Source organism: Panthera tigris, chromosome D1 (genome assembly GCF_018350195.1).
Source record: "Panthera tigris isolate Pti1 chromosome D1, P.tigris_Pti1_mat1.1, whole genome shotgun sequence".
Lineage (NCBI taxonomy): Eukaryota > Metazoa > Chordata > Mammalia > Carnivora > Felidae > Panthera > Panthera tigris.
The window spans coordinates 101,029,929-101,050,116 of NC_056669.1; the positions used below are offsets into that span (position 1 = coordinate 101,029,929).

Genomic DNA, 20,188 nt, shown 5'->3' on the forward strand with positions numbered 1-20,188 from the left:
CTAAGTTCAAGATTCTATAGAAGAAATAAAGAAAATTGGCTCCCATTTCCCTTTTGGTACCCTAACCATCTTGTGTTTCCATTGCTTTGCAATTGCAGAGAAAACCTTCAGGGAGGGGGTTATCATGTGCCCTTGGGATTCACACTCCTGGCACCGCAGGTATGCCCATGGCAGCAGCAGGTAAGCAGGAAAGAGCTCTTGCACATTCATTAACCCCCTTCAGAGACACAGCTACATGTGTGTCAAGGTTGATGCTCTGCTTCATGTTTCATAGTAAGCATCCATCCAGAGGGTTGCAGATTTCTTCAAGGCCCTGTGGGAGAGGTAAACAAAATCATCAGTAGGTGACAGGTTGAGTCCTGGGGTTGAGGAAAGACCAAGATGAGGAAAAGGCATTTATGAGCCTTGGAGAAGGGATGGAAATCGACAAGGTTTTATGAGGGGAGGCCATGGACTGGAAGAACATTCTAGGCAGAAGATAAGGGGACAAAGGACAGGAGATGGCAAGGGACAGGGAGTTCTGTAGCAACTGAAGAAGGGCCAGATCTCTGGAGGGCAGAAAATTAAGATGGGCGTGGTGAAGAGTATGTAACTGGAGCACCATCTAAGGGTCAGATCAGGCCAGGCCTGGCCTAGTTGGCTTCATTCAAGACACTGGCAATTTTTTTCCTAATTCCAAAAGACAGGGAAACTTACTAAAGTCTGATCATAGGCTGTTAATGTTCTCTGTGGAGCTTTGAATGCACCAAGATGAGTACTGACTTTCAGTTCTGGTGGGTTTCTCTGCTCTTGGTCAGTCACCCCTCCCTGATCCATACAGTTATGTCCCTGGACCCTGTAGGCAGTGCCTGTAGTTTGCAACTCTGGACCATGATTTGAGAGTCCCTCCCAGCACATAAATTCTAAAGCAGGTCAAGATTCTGTAGGGAATACAGAGTCAAATAACATGCAGCCCTGGTTTTAAGAAGCTTGATACTTAGTAGTAGGGTAACAAGGCATTTTCACTAAGAAGTGCCCACAAGGCAGTAGGTAAATGGTAAAAATTATTTTTTAACATTGCATTGTTGATGTTCCCTGAAGGGTCTCATGTCCATGCTGGGCATACAGATGTCCCTTAACAAATAGCTTATGGGTAAGTGATTCACAAGCCAGTGAATAGTGTGGAGACAAGCAGTGAGGGGGAAATGAGAGCTATGAGCTGAGAGACTCTGTAATTACCTGGTGATATCTCCAAATGCTTTCAACAGGGGCTTGTTCACATACTGCAATCCATGCTTGGCACACAGCGACCTCACCAAGGGTGCCACCTTGTGATAATTATGGCGTGGCATTGTGGGAAACAGACTAGGGAAACAGGTACAGGAGATACAAAACTTAGATCAAAGGAGCGACTTGAAGGAGTTTTTGTTCCCTATTATTGGATAAAACTCTATTTGCAATGCAGACCTTGACGTTGTACAATACTTCTGTTCCAGAAAGCTCAAAATCTGTTGCCAGAACACTCCAATCTTATCTCTCAACCCTCTGTAAGCCCTGTGGGTGGCTAATGTTTGGGAAGACCTAAGAGAATTACCTCTATCAAATATGTTAATTTGACCAGGTCATATGAAAGTATAAGATTTTCTACCATTCTGAATTATCTAGAGAGCTGGAGGGGTGCCTAGCTGACTCAGTCAGTAGAGCATGGAACTCTTGATTTCAGGGTTGTAAGTTCAAGCCCCACATTGAGTGTAGAGATTACTTAACAATTAATTGCCTAGTGAGCTGGAGATACCCCCCCACCAATTCTGTCTCTGTCTCTCTCTGTGGATACTTCTAACTCCTGTACAATAAATAAGTGAGTATTCAGTAAGTTTTAGTCAAGGTATATGGGGGAAAGTTCTAAGATAGGAATAAGAAGGGAGGAGAGATGGGTTTTATTCAAGGCTTTTTAGGTTTTAAACTTTACTTTGATAACATATGAATAATAAGCTTTCTTGCTTTGCCGAGATTTTAAAGGAATACCATGAGAGAAAGGATGAGAAAATCCCATGAATAGGTATAAGAACTTTTTCCTTCTCTATCACAGATACAGCTTAGATGAAGAGGAAAGATGAATAGGAAAGTCTCTTCCTTGAATATTCTGCCGAGATTGACTTTCAAAGTACTATCGTTTTCTCCTTTGGTACATGTGCATCTAACTACCTATTGGTAAAGTATTTCAAATATCATTTGGAAATTGCAACAGAAACTGGATTTCAGTTGATTGTTTTGTAACCTTGGCTCTAAAGATATAGATACAGGTTGATATTAAAAATAAAAATTAATTTCAACATAACTTTGTTACACAAGTATCATGATTTTTCTTGGGTTTTGCCAACAAACCACATGCAAAGAAAACAACCACCAATTCCTAAGTCCTTGGGAATCTACGAACTGAGTCATTGTTATTTTTCCAAGATTTCCCTCCATTTACTCAATTATTACACCTTCTGCTTTTCTTTCTTCACTTTCTTACCTTTGAAGTTAATAGAATTTAGAGAATTCTGATTCATTTTTTCCCTCTGAAATCCCTAGTCTAGGGCTCTGTTCTGGACTGTATGGAGGGTGGGGGACTGTTATAAGTGACAGCCTTTGCCTTTTATCATGGACTGTTTCTATCACTCACTGGTGCTCAATCTGGAAGTTCAGATGCCCAGTGAACCAGTCATTGAAAAAGGACTGTTCAACATTACAGGTGGCCAAGACCTGCAAAAAAAATCTTACATTAGATGTAAATAAGCCCATGTGTCAGATTAAACAAATGAAACCTTTATTTATTCTCTTTAAGTCAATTAGTCAACAAGTATCTATTTTCTGTAAGAAACTTTGAAGGATAAGAAAGATACACAGTGGGGCCCCTGGTGGCTCAGCGCATTAAGTGTGCAACTCTTGATTTCAGCTCAGGTCATGATCTCGCGGTTCATGAGTTTAAACCCCTGGTCAAGCTCTGCACTGACAGTGAGAAGCCTGCTTGGTATTCACTCTTTGTCCCTCCCCCCAACCCACACTGTTTCTCTCTCTGTCTGAAAAAATAAATAAACATTAAAAAAAAAAAAAAGCACAGTGTCAGGTCTCAAGGAGCTTATGATTTATATAGGCTTTTAATTATAGCTTTATAATTTAAAAAAAGTGATAAGAGGGGCCCCTGGGTGGTTCAGTCGGTTGAGCGTCTAACTTCAGCTCAGGTCATGATCTCGTGTTCGTGAATTCAAGCCCTGCATTGGGCTCTTGATGACAGCTCGGGGCCTGGAGCCTGCTTCAGATTCTTTGCCTCCTCTCTGCCCCTCCCCTGCTCATACTCTGTCTCTCTCTGTCTCTCAAAAAATAAAGCGTTAAAAATTTTTTTTCAAAAAATAAATAAAAAGATGATAAGACATATTGCTAAGAAGTTTATGCAATGCAATAGATATGAAGAAGTATGTGGGATTTGAGGGGCTAAGTCACCATCAGCCCTTGGATACAGAAAGCTAAGGTGTCACAAATGATGACTGGCAAATGGGAAGTGGGATTGTAGGATTTGGGTAGAGACTGTAGAGATTAGAATACCATTTCCATACAGTACATTTGAAGGACTTCTAAGTGAGAAGTAAGGCAGTTAATTGTTCGACCATGGGTTCTGAGAATAGAAATGCATTTCAGTAGAAGTAGTTTCCTTTGAAATCTAATGTATTTTATTTACACATTTAAAACCATTATCCTGAGAAGGAGTTCATAGGCTTCTCTAGGCTTCCAAGATTAAGAATCTTTATGATTGCCATTTTATTCGCTGCCTTTCTAAGGTTGGGGTTGTCGCTATTTTGAATGTCATTTTTGTGGTTGTTCTATGTCAGCGTTTCTCAGAGTGTACTTCAGAGCACCCCAGGGTTCTCTAAGAACCTTTCAGGAGATCTGCAAAGTCAAAACTACTCCCAGAATACCTTTAATACAACATTTGCTTTTTTCATTTCCAATTTCTGATGCTTGTGCAGTAGATTTTTTTTTCCAGAGGACTCTAAACCTAGAATGGCATCATCAGTTTGATGTTTAAAATGTACTGGCTTTATTCTTGTTGTTTTAAAGTTAATTAATACATAAGCTTTTAAAAATTCTCAGTTTTAGTTTCAAATATAGTAAATATCAATGGCTATAACCCACATTAAAAAAAAAAAGCTCATTGAGGTCCTCAAAAACTTGTACGAGTATAACTTTGCAGAGTGTAAGGTGGTCCATGACCAAAAAGTTTTAGAACCAATACTCTGCTTTAATGCAAGGTCCACTGAATTTGGGAATGAGCTTGGAGAAGGAAGTGGTATAGTCATGGCCTAACCACTGGAAGGCTTAGGAGTCAAGGGGATTCTATACTGATCATAACTCTGTTAATCATTAACTGCATGCTCAAAGGGCATGCCATGTCTCCTCTCTGGGTCTTTCTACCTATAAAATGACGTGAAGTGACTTCCAGGGACCATCTAGGTGTAAAATTCATTTTGTGATTCTAAGAGCTCAGATTCACTTGAAAGACTGGGTCGGGTGGGAGACAGGTCAGCAAATGTTTTCTATAAAGTGCAAGACAGTAAATATTTTACTTCTCTGTCATAGTTACTCTGTTTTTCTTTTATAGCATGAAAGCAGTCATATATAATATGTAAATGTACAAGCATGGCTGTGTTCCAATAAAATTTGATTTACAAAAGCAGGCAACAAGCTCCATTTGGCCCTTGGACCGTAGTTTACTGACCCTTAGTTTATAGCAAAGGCTCTGAAATCAGACTGCCCAGGTTTAAAACCTGCTTTCTACCACTTATTAGCTGGGCAATATCATATAAGGTACTCAACTTCTTCATGCCTTAGTTTTACCATCTGTAAAGTGGTAGTAATCATAGCACTCGCAAAGCAGTGGGCAGTGCCTGCCTCTTAGCAAGCATTTCATAAGCATAAATTATTATCACCTGAGGTAACTAGACTCTAAATCAGTATAATCGGAAGGACCTTTTCCCAGGAATTCCACCATTACCTGAGTACTGAGCCAGTCCCGGTTCTCCTCTTTGCTTATTCTCATAGGTACATGGCTCATCTGGGTAACATATGCTACCCAGGGACTTTCGAGAAACCTTTCAGAGAATAAAAGGAGAAAGTGATGACTTCTTGGGGTGTTTCAGTTCCCAACACTGGGCTGGCATAACTGCTGGAAGATCTGGCTGAGCAATGGAGGAAATGGAAGGGAATCAAAGGTTCCAATAAAATGGAGGACACTTGTTTTCCTCTTTGGAGGCCCTTTATGTGTAGAGATGACACCCTGGGTTTTGGGCACAAAACCAGCCTTGCAGCCTGATGTATGAGTGCAGTGACCCCAAAGTTTTCTGTAGCATTGGTGCAAGGATCAAAGGATACCTAGGGCATATGCAAAGTGATCGACAGCCTCGGCTTTGCCATCAGGTAGAACTTGGCTCAAGTTCTGGTGTGGCCCTGCCACTGGCCCCTACTTGCTCTGTAAGTTTGACAAATGACCTAACTAACTCTCTGAGGTTTCGATCCCTTAGCAGAAAAATGAAAATGATGCTATCTACATTACAGGGAGGTGCAAGGATTACATCAAATAATATAATGCAGGTAAATCCTTTATCAAAGTTGTGATGCCTAGTAGTTGTCAATGGCATTATTATGTAAGAGTTAGGATAATAATGTGAAAGAATGGGAGAGGAATAAATTGGGAAGTTGAAGAGAGCTGTTTAGTCTGAAGCCATTTTAGTTTTGGGGAAATCTCTAGTCATAAAGACTGTCCTTCCATTATTCTTGGCGAGGTTATGGTGTCCAACTGGATTACAATTCTAAAGAACTTGGGGATCAGATGGAATTCTTCAATTGAGAATTAAGTATGTAGGAAGAAAAGGACAAGATTGGGCAAACTCTTTTTTCAAACGACTCTTCTTATTCAACTATTTCAACTTAAAAAAAAACGTTTTTATGGAAATGTCTCAGCTACGGAGCTTGGGCATGGTGTTCCAATCTTCTGCTAATCACAAATATCTCAGATAAGGAATGTAGGAGAATCATATAGGTTATGGGAATAAAAGAATATTCTTGCTTTCTTACTTGACCAAAAATATGAGCAATATGGTTCCGAAGATTCCATAAAAAGGGCCAAACATGATAAAATAGTGGATATAAAAGCTGCTGACCCAGGCAAACTCCTGCAGAGAAAAGTAATTGACAGTTAAATGCCCTGGACACAATTTCATTTCCCCTTCCCCAGGTTAGGGCCCCTTCTCATACTGGCTAAATCTTATGCCTTATTGCTCAAGGAAGCTGCATCTAGAAGGAGCCAGGCATTTTCCACCCCTTTTTCTACCTGATCTAGCTTCAGAGGATGAGTCAAGTTACTCACCCCCCAATACTTTTGGAGGTACATCATTTCCATGGACATCAGGTTGGCATACACAGGCATTAGGAGAAAGAGCCCAACTGAAAAAGAACACAAAGAAAAGATGGTGACTAAAAGATGATGTAAGTAAGCAGAAATCTATCTCCTTAACATGCTACTCCTGGAATGTTGCCCCTGAGAAGGGATGCAAAGTGGAGATCCACAACCACTTTCTGGACTCCATGGAGTTCTTTGAGTCTCTGAGGCTGAACCAGGTTTTGGGTCAAGCTCTCTCAAAGAGACTAAGAAAGAGGAAGCTTTGAAGATTTGAATCATTCTTGATGGAGCAACCCAGAAGAGCTTCTGCTGCAAAATTTCAAGCTTTCTCAAGGTCCATGGAATCCATCATCATCACAATTTTAGGAATGGGCCCTGTCACAATATGTCAAGGTGGCAGAAACACAGAACCTGTACTCACTTTCTGACCGGATGGTTATTTACCTGCTTCTCCAGGACCAGGGGGGCTGTCTAGAGCACAAAGCAGTGTGTTGGAGTCCTGACTTTAGTCGAGCCCTCTTTCTCCACTAGGTCTCAATACTGGGTTTCTGACTCTCAAACTCTACAAACTCTTAGCATGAATGATTTGGTCCAACCTCCACACTGAGATACTTCAACAAACATGAGCATAGTTTTTAACAGTTCAAGGCCATGCCTCTGGGATGACCCCAGCCCCCTTACAGTTCTGCCTGAGAAAGTTCAACATTGTCAACTGAATTTACTGTTTGTTCTAGCCAAAGCTGACTGCAGGCCTCAGGCTTAGACTATTTCTGTTAGAAAACTTACAATTGTAAAATACTTTCTCTGACTCTTTGTGATTGATCTTCTACAACCCATAAATGCCTTTATCAAAGACCTGAGAGTCATTCCTTTGAATGTAGTAAAATCAGGATAGGACCCTATCTCCCAGCCTCTGTACAGGGGGCAATAACCTGACATTTTTGTCTATGTCCCAGTAGGACAGTATTTTTTTGGTTGAGAACCACTGATCTAAAGGAAATGTTTGGGGCCTGCCCTAATTTTGTCTCATTTCTCAAATGCGTAAGCATGTTTAGGACGAGCATAGCTTGGGGTTCCACAAAAACTTTCTTTGTGAGTTGGTATGGGTTTGATTTTGGTTAAGAGCAAAGTATTTTTGCTTATGATATTTTATCATAGTCAGAATTATTTAGCTTCCCTATTTTCTTTCAAGCCAGAACACATATTCAGGTTTATATATATTTCTTTCAAGCCTGAACACGCATATATATTATATATATATTTGTACATACATATGATTTTCACTTAAACTGGGTGAAAATATCATAAAAGATTTCCAGTGACTTGTGGTTTTGTTGTTGTTGATTTTTAGAGAGCACCTGAGTAGAGGAGGGGCAGAGAAAGAAGGAGAGAGACTCTTAAGCAGTCGCACACTCAGCACAGAGCTCAACTTGGGGCTCAATCTCATGACCCTGGGATTACGACCTAAGCCCAAATCAAGAGTTGGGTACTTAACCAACTGAGCCAACCAGGTGCTCCATGTGACTTGTGTTTATGAAGTGGGCATTTAAACATTTGCAGGATTACTGAACCTCAAAGATTGGTTAGAAATGCCCTGTACTTTCCACTGAGAAACTGAACACATGTCTTAACAGTTATTATTGCTCCTCTTGAAAGCTTTTTAATTTTAGGTTTATTTATTTATAATCTCTGTACCCAACATGGGGCTCGAACTCACCACCCCGAGATCAAGAGACACATGGTCTGCCAACTGAGCCAGCCAGGAACCCTGAAAGCTTTTTGATACACATGATACCAGTTTAGAAATTAAAAACCCTTTATGTTACAAAATATACTTTGAATGATGGAAGGTTTCCTTTGTGTTTTAAAATATCTTTACAGTTGATTGTTCAAATACTGGCTTTCTGTAAAAAAACTTATCATGATAATTTAGACTGTTTGTATTAGGATATCAATACATTTTGTTGTTTGGGTAGTTTTAATTACTACCTTACACACACACACACACACACACACACACACACACACATTCTGCAGCTGTATGTAGACCATGGGAGCAACCCGCTTCCTCTCACACAGTAGCTCTCAGGTGCCTTTTATTCCTGAGCTTCTATATTCTCTGGCTTCATAATGTCAGTGCTTTGGCATTCTTTTCCTATTTTTCCTCCCTATCAAAATACCATTATTCTTTTCTTCTTGACAGGTGTTTAGTTTTCCTATGATAGTCTCAGATGCAAGGCTTAGATTGGCATCCTGACTTCATCCCTCTTGAACTATCTCATTAGATGCACATTAGAAGTACCTATTTGCAGGATGCCTGGGTGGTGCAGTCAGTGAAGCTTCCGACTTGGGCTCAAGTCATGATCTCATGGTTTGTGAGTTCAGGCCCTGCATCAGGCTCTGTGCTGACAGCTCAGTCTCAAGCCTGCTTCAGATTCTGTGTCTCCATCTCTCTCTCTGCCCCACTCCACTCACACTCTCACTCTTTCTCTATCAAAAATAAATAAATATTAAAAAAAAATTTTTTTAAATACCTATTTGCTTTTTTTGCTTTCCTTTTCAGACTTTTGCCCCCAGGAAGTCTGAAATAAGACATGCTACTTTTCCAAGTCACAATAAAACATGGCCTGGTCTCTCTGTGAAAGCATTGCTATTGTGCCGTCTGGCTTGACAACAGCTTGCTTCAAGGACACGGTATGATAAGGAAAGTGGCTCCAAGGACTCACCCATGTAGAAACACAGGTGCTGCTTTTCATAGTTGTTGTAACTGATTTTCTTCTTGCCATTCTGAAAGGAGAGAGCATAAAACTAAAATAAGAGACAATGCTTGTGGTCGTTAATACTCAAGAACATTGCTCTGTGTGTGTGTGTGTGTGTGTGTGTGTGTGTGTTTAAAATCTCTATGGAAAGAGCCATATGGTCAGAATTTGTGGGCTGTCACACTTGAGGCACTAGAAGAACAAGAACTGGAATAAGAGAAAATATTGCAGCATCTTTTTTCTTTAATTAAATGTGGGTAATTCTTGCATTTGACTACGGGGATTGTGATTTTTAAAAAATTCCTATGGTAGCCATTTTGAAATTTTTTTGTCCTTCTATGGAGTGGAGTGGTGATCAAAAGGGAATATTTCTGATAGGTTTTCCTAGCTTCTCTTCACTATGGTGTTTAGAAGTCTGCCTGAAGCTCAGTCTCCATCTCCACTCATTCATTCAACAGATATTTATCAAATAGTCATGTGTAGAAGATATAGGCATGGCCCCTCTTATCTGTCCCATCTTCTCTCCTTTGTGTTCTCACTGTGGATCTCACACTGTGATGGACTATTTATAAGGTGCAATGATATTACTAAATCTTAATGCTGGTAATTCGATTCACTTTCTAGAGGAGTCTCCTTAGTTAATTTATTGTATGCTTAGTGCACAAGGACAGCAAACACCCTGAGGGGAGGCATAGAGGTAATGGTTAAACTTCCAGTACCTAGTAAACATACAATTAATGTTCAGTTGAAAGAAAGAAAGAATGAATCAAAATTTACATCTGCTCTATAGTTTTATGGTATGTTCACTTGGTCACAATACTATGGGAAGTGTTTGATTTCTGCTGTCCCCCATTCTGCTGATACCTTCCCTCCTACATATAGATATCTTTTTGTATTTGGATGGCAGGGTTGACCTTTTCTTCTCTTACTATGATAGGTAAAAATAAATAGCATAATGATGATGTAATAAGAACCATTTCCAGTTACTCTCAAATCTGCAGACATTTAAGTAGTGGGAAACATGGGGAAAAGAGCAGGTGGAAATTCCTGGGAGCTGGCACACCTAAACAGAGGACTGATTTTGAGTATCACTCCAAAGGAGGACTCTAAGTCTTTCAGAACATGAGCACAGAACCTGGAAAGTAGAATGTTTGAAGAAAATGGTAGAAATATGACAGTAAAATGAGAATGAAGAAAAAGTTCAGGGCTCATCAGAACCATTTTTTATGTAAAACAACTGAATTTTAGAGTTTAAGTAATTTCAAGCAATGTCTCGGACAGTAGTAGCTCTGCAACTGTATTAAATGGAGCCCTAGGGTCTAGGGAGATGTTGACGAGCAACTGTACAACTTGGAGAGGTGACCTCCACCATTTGTGAAGAGGCAGCATGTATACTGAACATAGCCTTAAGGAAGTACTTCTGGGGAGGGGCAGCCTGCTTCATAAAATTCAGTAAGACAAACCCTTCTTACTCTGTGGGGATGATTAGAGAAATCAAAGTATCACACTTTTGTTGATGAGTGTAGGAGTCCACAAACATCAGGCAAGTCCAATTTGTTTGTGGAGCCATTGTCAAAAGCAACTGATTTGTGATGGCAGCCAGAGATTTTTTTAAGATTATTTATTTTGAGAGAGACAGAACAAGCAGTGGAGGGGCAGAGAGAGAATAGGAAAGAGGATCCAAAGCAGGGTCCCTGCTGACAGCAGTGAGCCTGATGTGGGGGTTCAAACTCAGGAACCATGAAATCATGAGCTGAGAGGAAGTCAGACGCTTAACTGACTGAGCCACCCAGGCACCCTCAGAGACTTTTAAAAATCTTGTCAAGGGATTGTTTCCTAATTCAGTGGAGAAGAAAATTGGGTCTTCCAAAGCTGGGAAAGCTTATTTTCAAAAAGTTGCACAACTTTTGGTTTATGTAGCACAAAGCACAGGCAGCAACTGACAGAGCTATTCTTACTTTTAATAAAACTCCTAAGTTGTTTTAGGAAATAGCAGCCTCTTCCTAAGCACCGGAATCTCGGGATCTACCATTTCCCTAGAGGGGGGAGATCTTTCTGTGATTATCCTCATACCTCCTTTGTTGAAGTAAGACTTTCTCCTTAAAAAAATTGGTAATAGTCCTTTACATGATGATTTTAAGTTGAGGCTAAATAAAATCAATAACTGAAAAATTCTGGAGTTGACTTTACCCTCCCTTTTCTATTGTTTAACAAGTCCAAATGAGAGGTGAGATCTCTAAGTGTCTTAGAAAACATTTGGGCTGTGGTTCATGTTTAAATGAACAAAATGAACATGAACTAAAAATACCAGCACAGCCTTTCCTCACTGAGCTAGACTTAGTTGAGATAGCTAGTTATTCAGATATTTGTGATTTAGTGCTTATTGGATGTACTGATATGTTTTTTTCTGAGCGAATGTCTCATCCTCGTCCAACTTTGGAAAGTCATTGCCAACCTCAGTCATGTGGTTTCACTACCTAACATTAACTTTTGTTGCCTTACAAGTAGTGAGGGCCACTGGGCAAGGATCTGTCTATCACCAGGATTGCTCAAGCAGAGTGATACGGGTTATCATATTTCCTGCTGTTGGAGGTTGGCGACATGTCCTTTCAAGTCACAGAGTCCCATGCTTCACATCTTCTTCTATTCATACAACCCCAGAATCAGTTACTTCACATCTCTATACCGGACATAAAAGAAGGAGACGTGTTCTGAAAACATGCTTGAAGTGGGAACCCTCAGTTCGATCTTTCCAGGACAAGACCATAGACATTTCCAGGAACCACTTCCGGGAACATTTCTCATGTTTGCAGCAGCTCTAAACATACCTGGGCAGGCTTCAAATATCCATTCACGAAAAGTGGGCCTGTATTAATATCTGGGTCTTTGGGGTAAATGTTTGTTTTTACATGATGTTGGAAGTGTCGGTGATTCCACCAGCATGTTGACAGGCCCTGAGGAGAAGAGAGGGTTCATTAGCTGCAAGATTTCTCTCCTGGGATGTCCTTCGCTCTCAGAGTTTTCTGCATGCATCTCCAAAGTCAAAGTAAGATATCTGAGCTTCTGGAACTTGTTCCCTGACTGCTGGGTCACAGAATGGCTCATTGGACAGAGCCTTTCAAAGCCTACAATCAAATAATCATGGGATCCAGGAACACAAATTCAGGCTAATGCAACTCCTGATCATGAAAATTCACAAAAACTGGTAAAATGAAATGTTTTTCCATCCTTTACTTTGGGTGGGGGTCCTCATTAAAAAAATCCTGAAGGTAGGAAGGGCAGTTAGTATTCTTATTTACAAATAAAGAAAATTCAACTCTAAAACTTTAATTAGCTCTCGGGAAAAAAACGGTCCTAGGAATCCTGCTTTAATCAGTATTTCAAAGAATCATGGATCTCAAATGATTTTGTAGGGGGCTTGGCTCAGATTCTTGCATGTTCAGGCTTCAATGATCTCATATAAATATAAATGAGAATAAAAATATTTTAACTGATGCCGAGTTCAAATCATCTCTGATTAGGTTGCTTATGATTTTCTTTCTCTCAATGACAGTATAAAGGTTTTAATAGAGCAAGGATTTGGTAGCACATCAATGTGGTTTCATACCCTGGATATAGAAATACTGCTGTGTGGTCTGGGTAAATTTCACCCTCTTTGAGGCTCTATTCCATCTGCAGTAATGACATTTACCTCCATGGGTTGTTTCGGGAGACATGAGATGATGTATGTAAAATGTTGGCATATTGAGATATTCAATTTCTTCTCCTTTCCCCTATTACATAGATTATTACATAAGAATAAGCAGTATTTGTTTTTTATTGCATATTTGATATATCTCAATAACTGGCCTATACATGTTTTACATCGTCACTGTCCAATATGGTAGCCATGAGCCACAGGCTGGCTATTGAGCACTTGAAGTGTGACCAGTCGAATTAAGATGGCTGTATGTGTATAATATTGGATTTTGAGGCATGGTATGAAAAAAGGAGTGTAAAATATCATATTAACAACTTTCCTATTGATTACATGTAGAAATTATAATATTTTGAATATATATGTGGTAATAAAGTTATCTTTTAAGATGTGGCGATGAGAAAATTTAAAATGATTTATATCATTTTAATGTGGCTTAGAATTATATTTCTGTTGGGCTATACTCATCTAGACACTATACATCCATGGTAGAGGGGGAAGGGAATGTTTGAAAATCATGTGAACATTGCCTTCTAGTCTTGTTGCAGAGTTCTCTCTTAGCAAACCCTCGTGTTATCATCCCTCCGGAGTGATAGTCTCTTTTTACCACTAACACTCCCTACCATCCTTACGGTGGAATCTCTCTTCCTGCATCCCACATCTCTTCCCTGAATCTCATGCGTGAAAGGGAAATCACTTTCCAAACATTTCCTTGTGGGTGGTTCATGATATGTCAAACTCAAGGTGTACTCATCAATTTTTATTCCCCCTGTGGGGTCTCCATTGCACTCTGCTCGTCTCCTACCAAGCTGCATACCACCCACTCACCCTTACAATTGTGCACTTTCTCTTTGTTTATCCGTTCATTATTTATTTTGAAATACCTCCCATGCATCAGACACTGAGCCAAGTATTTTCTGTATAAAGTTAGACATGATAAAATGGAGCTCCCACACTTATGCAACATACAACCCAACAGGAGCAATACAGAAACAAGGGCACTGTGATAAACAATGATTCACTTTGTTAGTTTAATCCTTTGTGAGCTAACATTTTGACTGTACCCTTGCAGTCAATGACTATCTGTGGAAACTGGTAATGTCAGAGTAATTATGGGTGTGATAAGGCAGCTGGCTCTATCCTCACCCCTCGGTCTGGAAGCCACAATTACTGGAGGTGAGGGATAGTCATCCAGCTGAAAGTGAAGATAATCAGCTACGTGCAAATAGGTTGCCCCTGTACCAAATTCCATATAAGAACCACCCTAAGTCATTCCTCATTTCCATGTTAGGTCCTTTCTTGGTGCATTATAAGGATTCCAAACATTGTTCTGAAGCCATTTGGGGGCTGAATTCAAATCCCTGCTACTGGGTGTATGTGGCGTTGGGTAATTTCCTCATCTGTGAAATGAATGAGAAAAACGTTACAGGAAATAACATACTTGACACTCCCCCCCAAAAAAATTATTTTAGGATGTAGTCATGGAAACAGGATAGGCCAGATTTTCAAGGCAGATCTTAATATCAAATATTCTATCTCTTTGTCCCTATAATGACACTTGATTCTTACAGTTTTCAAACTGGGCATGCTGGGTGTTGGGGAGGGGATGTCGAAAAATATGCTACAGGGAGTCCATTTTGATTTGAACATTGCACAGAAGTCCAAAATGTGTGCAGACATTTCAGAGTGTACTTTCAGAAGGGCTCTTTTGATGCACACACACACAAAAAAGCAAAGACCAGACATACACCATTACTAGCACAGGTAGTGAAAGCATATTCCAACAAAATCTCAATATATATTTATGCTTTTCCATGGGGGAGGGTAAATTGGCATGAAATCAAGTTTTGAAATTTAAAATTGTAATGTATGTAGAAGATGAAGTTGTTGCTGCTTCTATTACAATTTTCCTTGTTACCTCCCTCCTTCCCAACTTTCCTTCCCCTAGGTAGTTTACTCTGCTGCAGATGATTGAAACCTGTATTCATTTTGCTCACAAATTGCTGGTTTTGCCTGCAAAAGGCCCAGTGCACTCAATTAGCTTTTAGAGCATTTCCCATTTACTTCCTCTGTTCATGAGTTATCAAGGTTGTGTTCATTTCAACTAGTGCAAAACTTGTTTCTGGCAACACAACTCATAGAGAAAGAGCAGTGTACAAATTTGGACCAATGGAAAAGCAATGATTTTTTTTAAAGCACCAGCAAGGGTAGAGCTTGAAACATTACATATACTGACACCAGATCAACTGTCAATTATCTCCAGGTCACATGAGTCTCCTTTTCCCTCTGACTTCCTCAAAACAGGGGAAGGAGACTGGGAGGGTCCATTACCTAATTCTTTGTGCGGGATTTCCTTCTTTTATTCTGTGGTAAAGATTTCTGATTGAACACAGAAACAGTGTCAATTTAGCACTAGTGGATGGAGGGCACAACAGTGCACCTACAGGAATTTCCCAGTTAAATAAAACATCAAATAAAATGACAATATGTTATTCATTCTAACAATTTTGAGTAACAGTCATAATTCTAATAGGAACCCAGATCCCACTCAGTGTTACTGAATCTACTTAAACTTTGTTTGCTCGACTGGAAAGAGGATAGATAAGACGGTGATTTTAAGTATCTTCCAGTTAAGTATAAAACAACAGTGTTAAGACAAAACAAAAGTGCCTATGAGTTTTTTCTAAAATGAGCTGGCTTGAATGCAATATTTGGCTTCGTGGACGGCTCAGAGGCATTTCTCCCCTGTCTGGGCCAGTGTACATAGTCACTAAATCCTAGAATGTCCTAGAAAAGCAGACATCCAGTTTAACTCCTAATATTAGAGATAAGGACATGGAGAGTCAGATATCAGACAAGATCACACAAGGGGCCTTTTCAGAGTCAGATCTAGCACCCACTCTTAGCAGTCCTGTACTGTTACCTTGGTTCATCCATCCATCCATCCATCCATCCACTCAACAAATGCTATTGGAGGCTTACTATGTGCCAAGCACTCTGCTAGGTGCTGCAGCATAGTGGCACATAGGGCAAAGTATATGCTCTCCTGGAGTTTGGGCAGGGATACAAGGCCAACTGCCATCATCATCACTGCTGTTTCCAGCCTTCTGGGATTTGCAGCCCTTGACTCTTGAACAGTGCCATCTGACCTGTCTTGTCCACTTTTTCTCTTTCTCTTCACTATTATCTCTTCTGCATCCTTTCCTATTTCTTCATAGCCCTGTCTTTCTAAGACAAATCGGGCTTTGCTAGATTCCTGTAGCTTCCCAGCAGTAAATATTCAGATTCCTTCTAGAAACATTCCCATTCATGATTTTACAGAGCACCTCTTCATTTATAAAGGTACAATTGTTCTCCTCCAAGGTGGTTTCTTAATTGGGTACCAGGGACTGGGCCAAAGACTTTATTAGTGTAAGAAAAAAAAAACTGTTGGAATTTACTAAATAAAAATAAACCTTCCCTCATAAAAATTCCAAATTCTAATTTTAACATACATATTATAATGTCATATATATATATAGTACCTACATTTTTATTATATTTATATTTATTTGCAAATCTATGCACAAACACTTTTTTTACTCATATCAGCACACAAATTTGGTAACCATAGTCTGAGGAAATGAGTTTTGAGAATTCCATCATGTTCCATGAACATCCTGTACCTTGAGATGACCCATCACAACTTTTTGCATCAAGCGGCTCCACTTGGACTTTGGAAATATAGAAGTGTGTCCCAAGTCATGTTGCAGAAAAAAACACTGAACCTAGAAGAGATTAAGTTGTTGTTAGAGAGGTTGAGGAGTTAAGAAGAAATTAATCAATGAGCCCGCCCATAGATTCAGGAGCCCATTGGAGAAGAATGGTGGGGGATCTCATCTGGCCCCAAGCCAAGTTCACTTTCTATTTCCCACACATTGCATTCTTTCCCACTTGTGTGCCTTTGTGAACTGAGTTCTTTCAGCCTAGAACATTTTCCTTACCACTGTCAAATCTTCCAGTGAGGAGGACAAAGAGTATGGCCTTTGGAGTCAGGCAGATTTGGGTTCTCAACTGTTCTTTACCATGTATGTGTTGCACAGATCTTGGCAGGTTACTCAGTAGCTCTGAACCTCAGCTCTTCATCTGATAGGTAGGGATAATAATACCTTACTCATGGACTGCTGGCAAACTTAAATACCTCCAAAGTGCTTGGCTTATGTTAAGCACCAAACAAATATTTGTTTCCTTTCCAGTTTCCAAAAGAATTGCTTTTCAAGGAATAAAGCAAGTTGACTTTACAAAAAATAAATAAATAACATATCATAAATTCTGGAATTAACTTTGACATTAATTTTCCATAAAACCTTCCCCAGTTATCCCCATGAGAATTAAATGCCTCTTTCTGCTTTAACAGCATATGCTGGTTCCTCTCTTTGGCACCGATGTCATTCCGTCACATAGAATGTTTACCAGTTTGAACATCGGTCTCCCCAGTGGAAGACTCTTTTCCCCAGGGAAGGAACCAGGTGCATTTCCTTTCGTGTCCCCCCCACAGTGTTGTGCTCACAGAAAGCCGTGTTCAGAGATTCACGCTTCATTCAACAAAGATTTATCCAATGCTCTGCTGGTGCCAGTTTGATTACAATTTATGGTGGAATCCATAAGTTCAGGTTTTTAAGTTTTTATGTAAATTCCAGTTAGTTAACATACAGTGTAATGCTGGCTTCAGATATACAATACAGTGATTCGACACCTCCGTACAACCCCCAGTGCTCATCGTGACAAGTTCACTCCTTAATCCCCATCACCTATTTCATACATCCCCCCACCCCCTCTCCTTTGGTAACCATCAGTTCATTCTCCGTAGTTAAGATTCTGTTTCTTGATTTGCCTTTCTCTCTTTTTATTGGTTGGAAGATGAATAAAAGATAAAGGTGAGTGTTACATGGCTGAGAAACGACTTCAGTTACTGAACTGGTATGGATACAATTGGGCAAAGACGAGCATCTGTCATAAATTAAATATTTCCTATGTGCTAGTCATTGTGCTAAGTGTTTTACACGTTAACTTGTTTAGTAGAGAATATTTACATAAAGATTGTTATCCCGTTTTACAGACAAAAGACTGGGTCCTGGCAAGATGTGGTAACTTGCTGGTGTCAGATGTGGATTAGTAGCTTGCCAGGAAGTGTCAGGAAGCACCTGGTGCAGGTCTAAAGGGAGAAGGAGACAATTCTGAATTGTCCCCTAAAGCCACTGCTTGATTTTAGGGTACGTGCTTACCTGGGAAATTGTGAGAAGGAAGGAGATGAATATTGTCACAGGCCAGCCACTGCCAAAATGCCACACTATTAGCCAAGCCAGAGTTTCTAAAATCAAGATCTGGGCGAAGTGAAGGAAGAAGAACACTGGGTTGACCTTGAACATGTTCATGGCCTCTAATGTTCTCCGCAATTCTCGGACATCTTCCACCAGCTGGGACTGAGAAATAAATGTTCAAGGAAGGAATTAGTTCCCTCAGGGAACACAAATGAACACAATTAATAATCTCTTTTATTACTTTATTAATACCTTACTTTTATGAATAGAAATTTAAGGATATTAACAAATTTAATTGAGCAAAATTAAAAACATAAAACTATGAGCAAACAAAACCTTTTAAAAAGGTTATGATAATATTTTTTTTTTCAGGAGAAGAGAAAAAATGGGTAGTGATTGGTAAACTGTCCTCAAACTGTTTTGGAACTCAGAAACAGTAGGGTTTGGCGGGGAGGTCTAGGAGTTATTGTCTAACAGTTGTTAGGGGAGTAGTGTCTAACAGTTGTCTTTTAAACCATCAGTATTGTTTCAGGTATTGATTGATCACCGATTATGCTTCAGGGAACTGTGTGGTCTATATGGACTTGTGTTACCATACATAATGGTACACTTTACACAGAATTTTCTACCTCATCATCAGATCAGTTTTGCAAAGGGCCCTTTCATTAAAGATGATAAAAATAGAAAAATGCAGTTCATGTAAATTGGTTCAAAGGAAGACTTTCCTGTGAGCTGCTTGATGGGCCCCTAGGAACAAGGCAGGATCTCTTGTGGCATTAGTGTGTGTGTGCTGATGTGTATGTGTGTCTGTGTGTATGTGTGGGAGGGTAAGTTTCCCGGTCCTATGTGTGTGTGACATGCATATGTGCATGTGTGTGCATGGTCAAGGCTAGTATTGGTTTACAAGCTTGCCAATCAAACTGGAGAGTCAGTGCAAGAGATGAGAAGAAATATCTCTTAGCTTAACGACTAATGGGTTTGAAACCAGGACAGTTGACACAGCGACCAGGGCATAAGAAAGAAAACAAGACTGTTCAAGGAGATACACAAAAGGAGAGAAATTTGTAGCATAAAAAGAAAAAGCTATGAACATAATTCTAGAAGCAAAATTTTAATTTGGACTGGGGCCAGAAATAAGTGACTTGGAATCCCAGTTTTCTGATACACCAACTATGGGACTTTCAGAAAGCAATTTATTTTCCTTGGACTATAGTTTCACCAAATGTAGAAAAGGCTTCTGTTATGATATATTCACATCTTTCATCCAATAGCTATTTATGGAGTCTGTACTATATGTCTGATCCTGTGCAGGGGGGGTTCTTGAGTACACAGAGATAAGCAATATAGATAGATAGATACTTGGATACATAGATAGATAGATACATAGATAGATAGATAGATAGATACATAGATACATAGATACATAGATACATAGATACATAGATAGATAGATAGATAGATAGATAGATAGATAGATAGACAGATATTCCCTGCTCTCATGGAACTCACTTTAAAAGACACAGACATCAAACATTTTTATAATCATTCACCGGACAAAAATTGTATCTAGATATATCTGGGCAAAAAAAGAGGTACTTGGAAACATGGAAATTCTGTTTGGTACAGGACCAAACATTTCTTTCCTTTTTACACAGAGGTTTAAGAATTCTGAGTGTCTAAGGAGGATGACATTATTTTGTAACATGTAGAAGCTACTCATCTATGGTATAGCAGGTTCACCCAGCCATGATGTCAGGCATCTCACAGAAAATGATCAATTCTTGGATATGTCAGGAATCGCTCAACTGGCCTTTGTCCTCATCCCTCCGCATGTTTCTGAGTCCTGAGACCCCACTCACACTTTTGTGTCTCTCCTGGCTAGGCTCTTCTGGGGCAAGCTCTCCGATGAGCAGCGGCTTAAGGTACAATTTTACAATGTCAAGGTCCAGGTGCATGGCTCTGAAGACATCCTGTAAATCACAGAGAATTGATAGAGGCTTAGGAGACACATGCT

General features: G+C 39.8%; 1 protein-coding gene across 1 annotated transcript in view; it reads right to left on the minus strand.

Moving 5' to 3' along the window:
• Positions 1-261: 261 nt before the first annotated feature.
• Positions 262-20,188, minus strand: part of LOC102964261 (fatty acid desaturase 2-like protein FADS2B) — a 28,763-nt gene continuing 8,836 nt past the window's right edge. The window contains exons 2-12 of the mRNA XM_007088836.3: positions 20,034-20,144; positions 18,139-18,336; positions 16,540-16,641; positions 12,006-12,131; positions 9,145-9,205; positions 6,386-6,462; positions 6,094-6,191; positions 5,015-5,111; positions 2,648-2,727; positions 1,219-1,344; positions 262-313 (exon numbers count right to left, since the gene is read on the minus strand). Of these exons, the coding sequence (XP_007088898.2) occupies positions 262-313; positions 1,219-1,344; positions 2,648-2,727; positions 5,015-5,111; positions 6,094-6,191; positions 6,386-6,462; positions 9,145-9,205; positions 12,006-12,131; positions 16,540-16,641; positions 18,139-18,336; positions 20,034-20,144 (1,128 nt within the window). The remainder of the gene's footprint in view (positions 314-1,218; positions 1,345-2,647; positions 2,728-5,014; positions 5,112-6,093; positions 6,192-6,385; positions 6,463-9,144; positions 9,206-12,005; positions 12,132-16,539; positions 16,642-18,138; positions 18,337-20,033; positions 20,145-20,188) is intronic.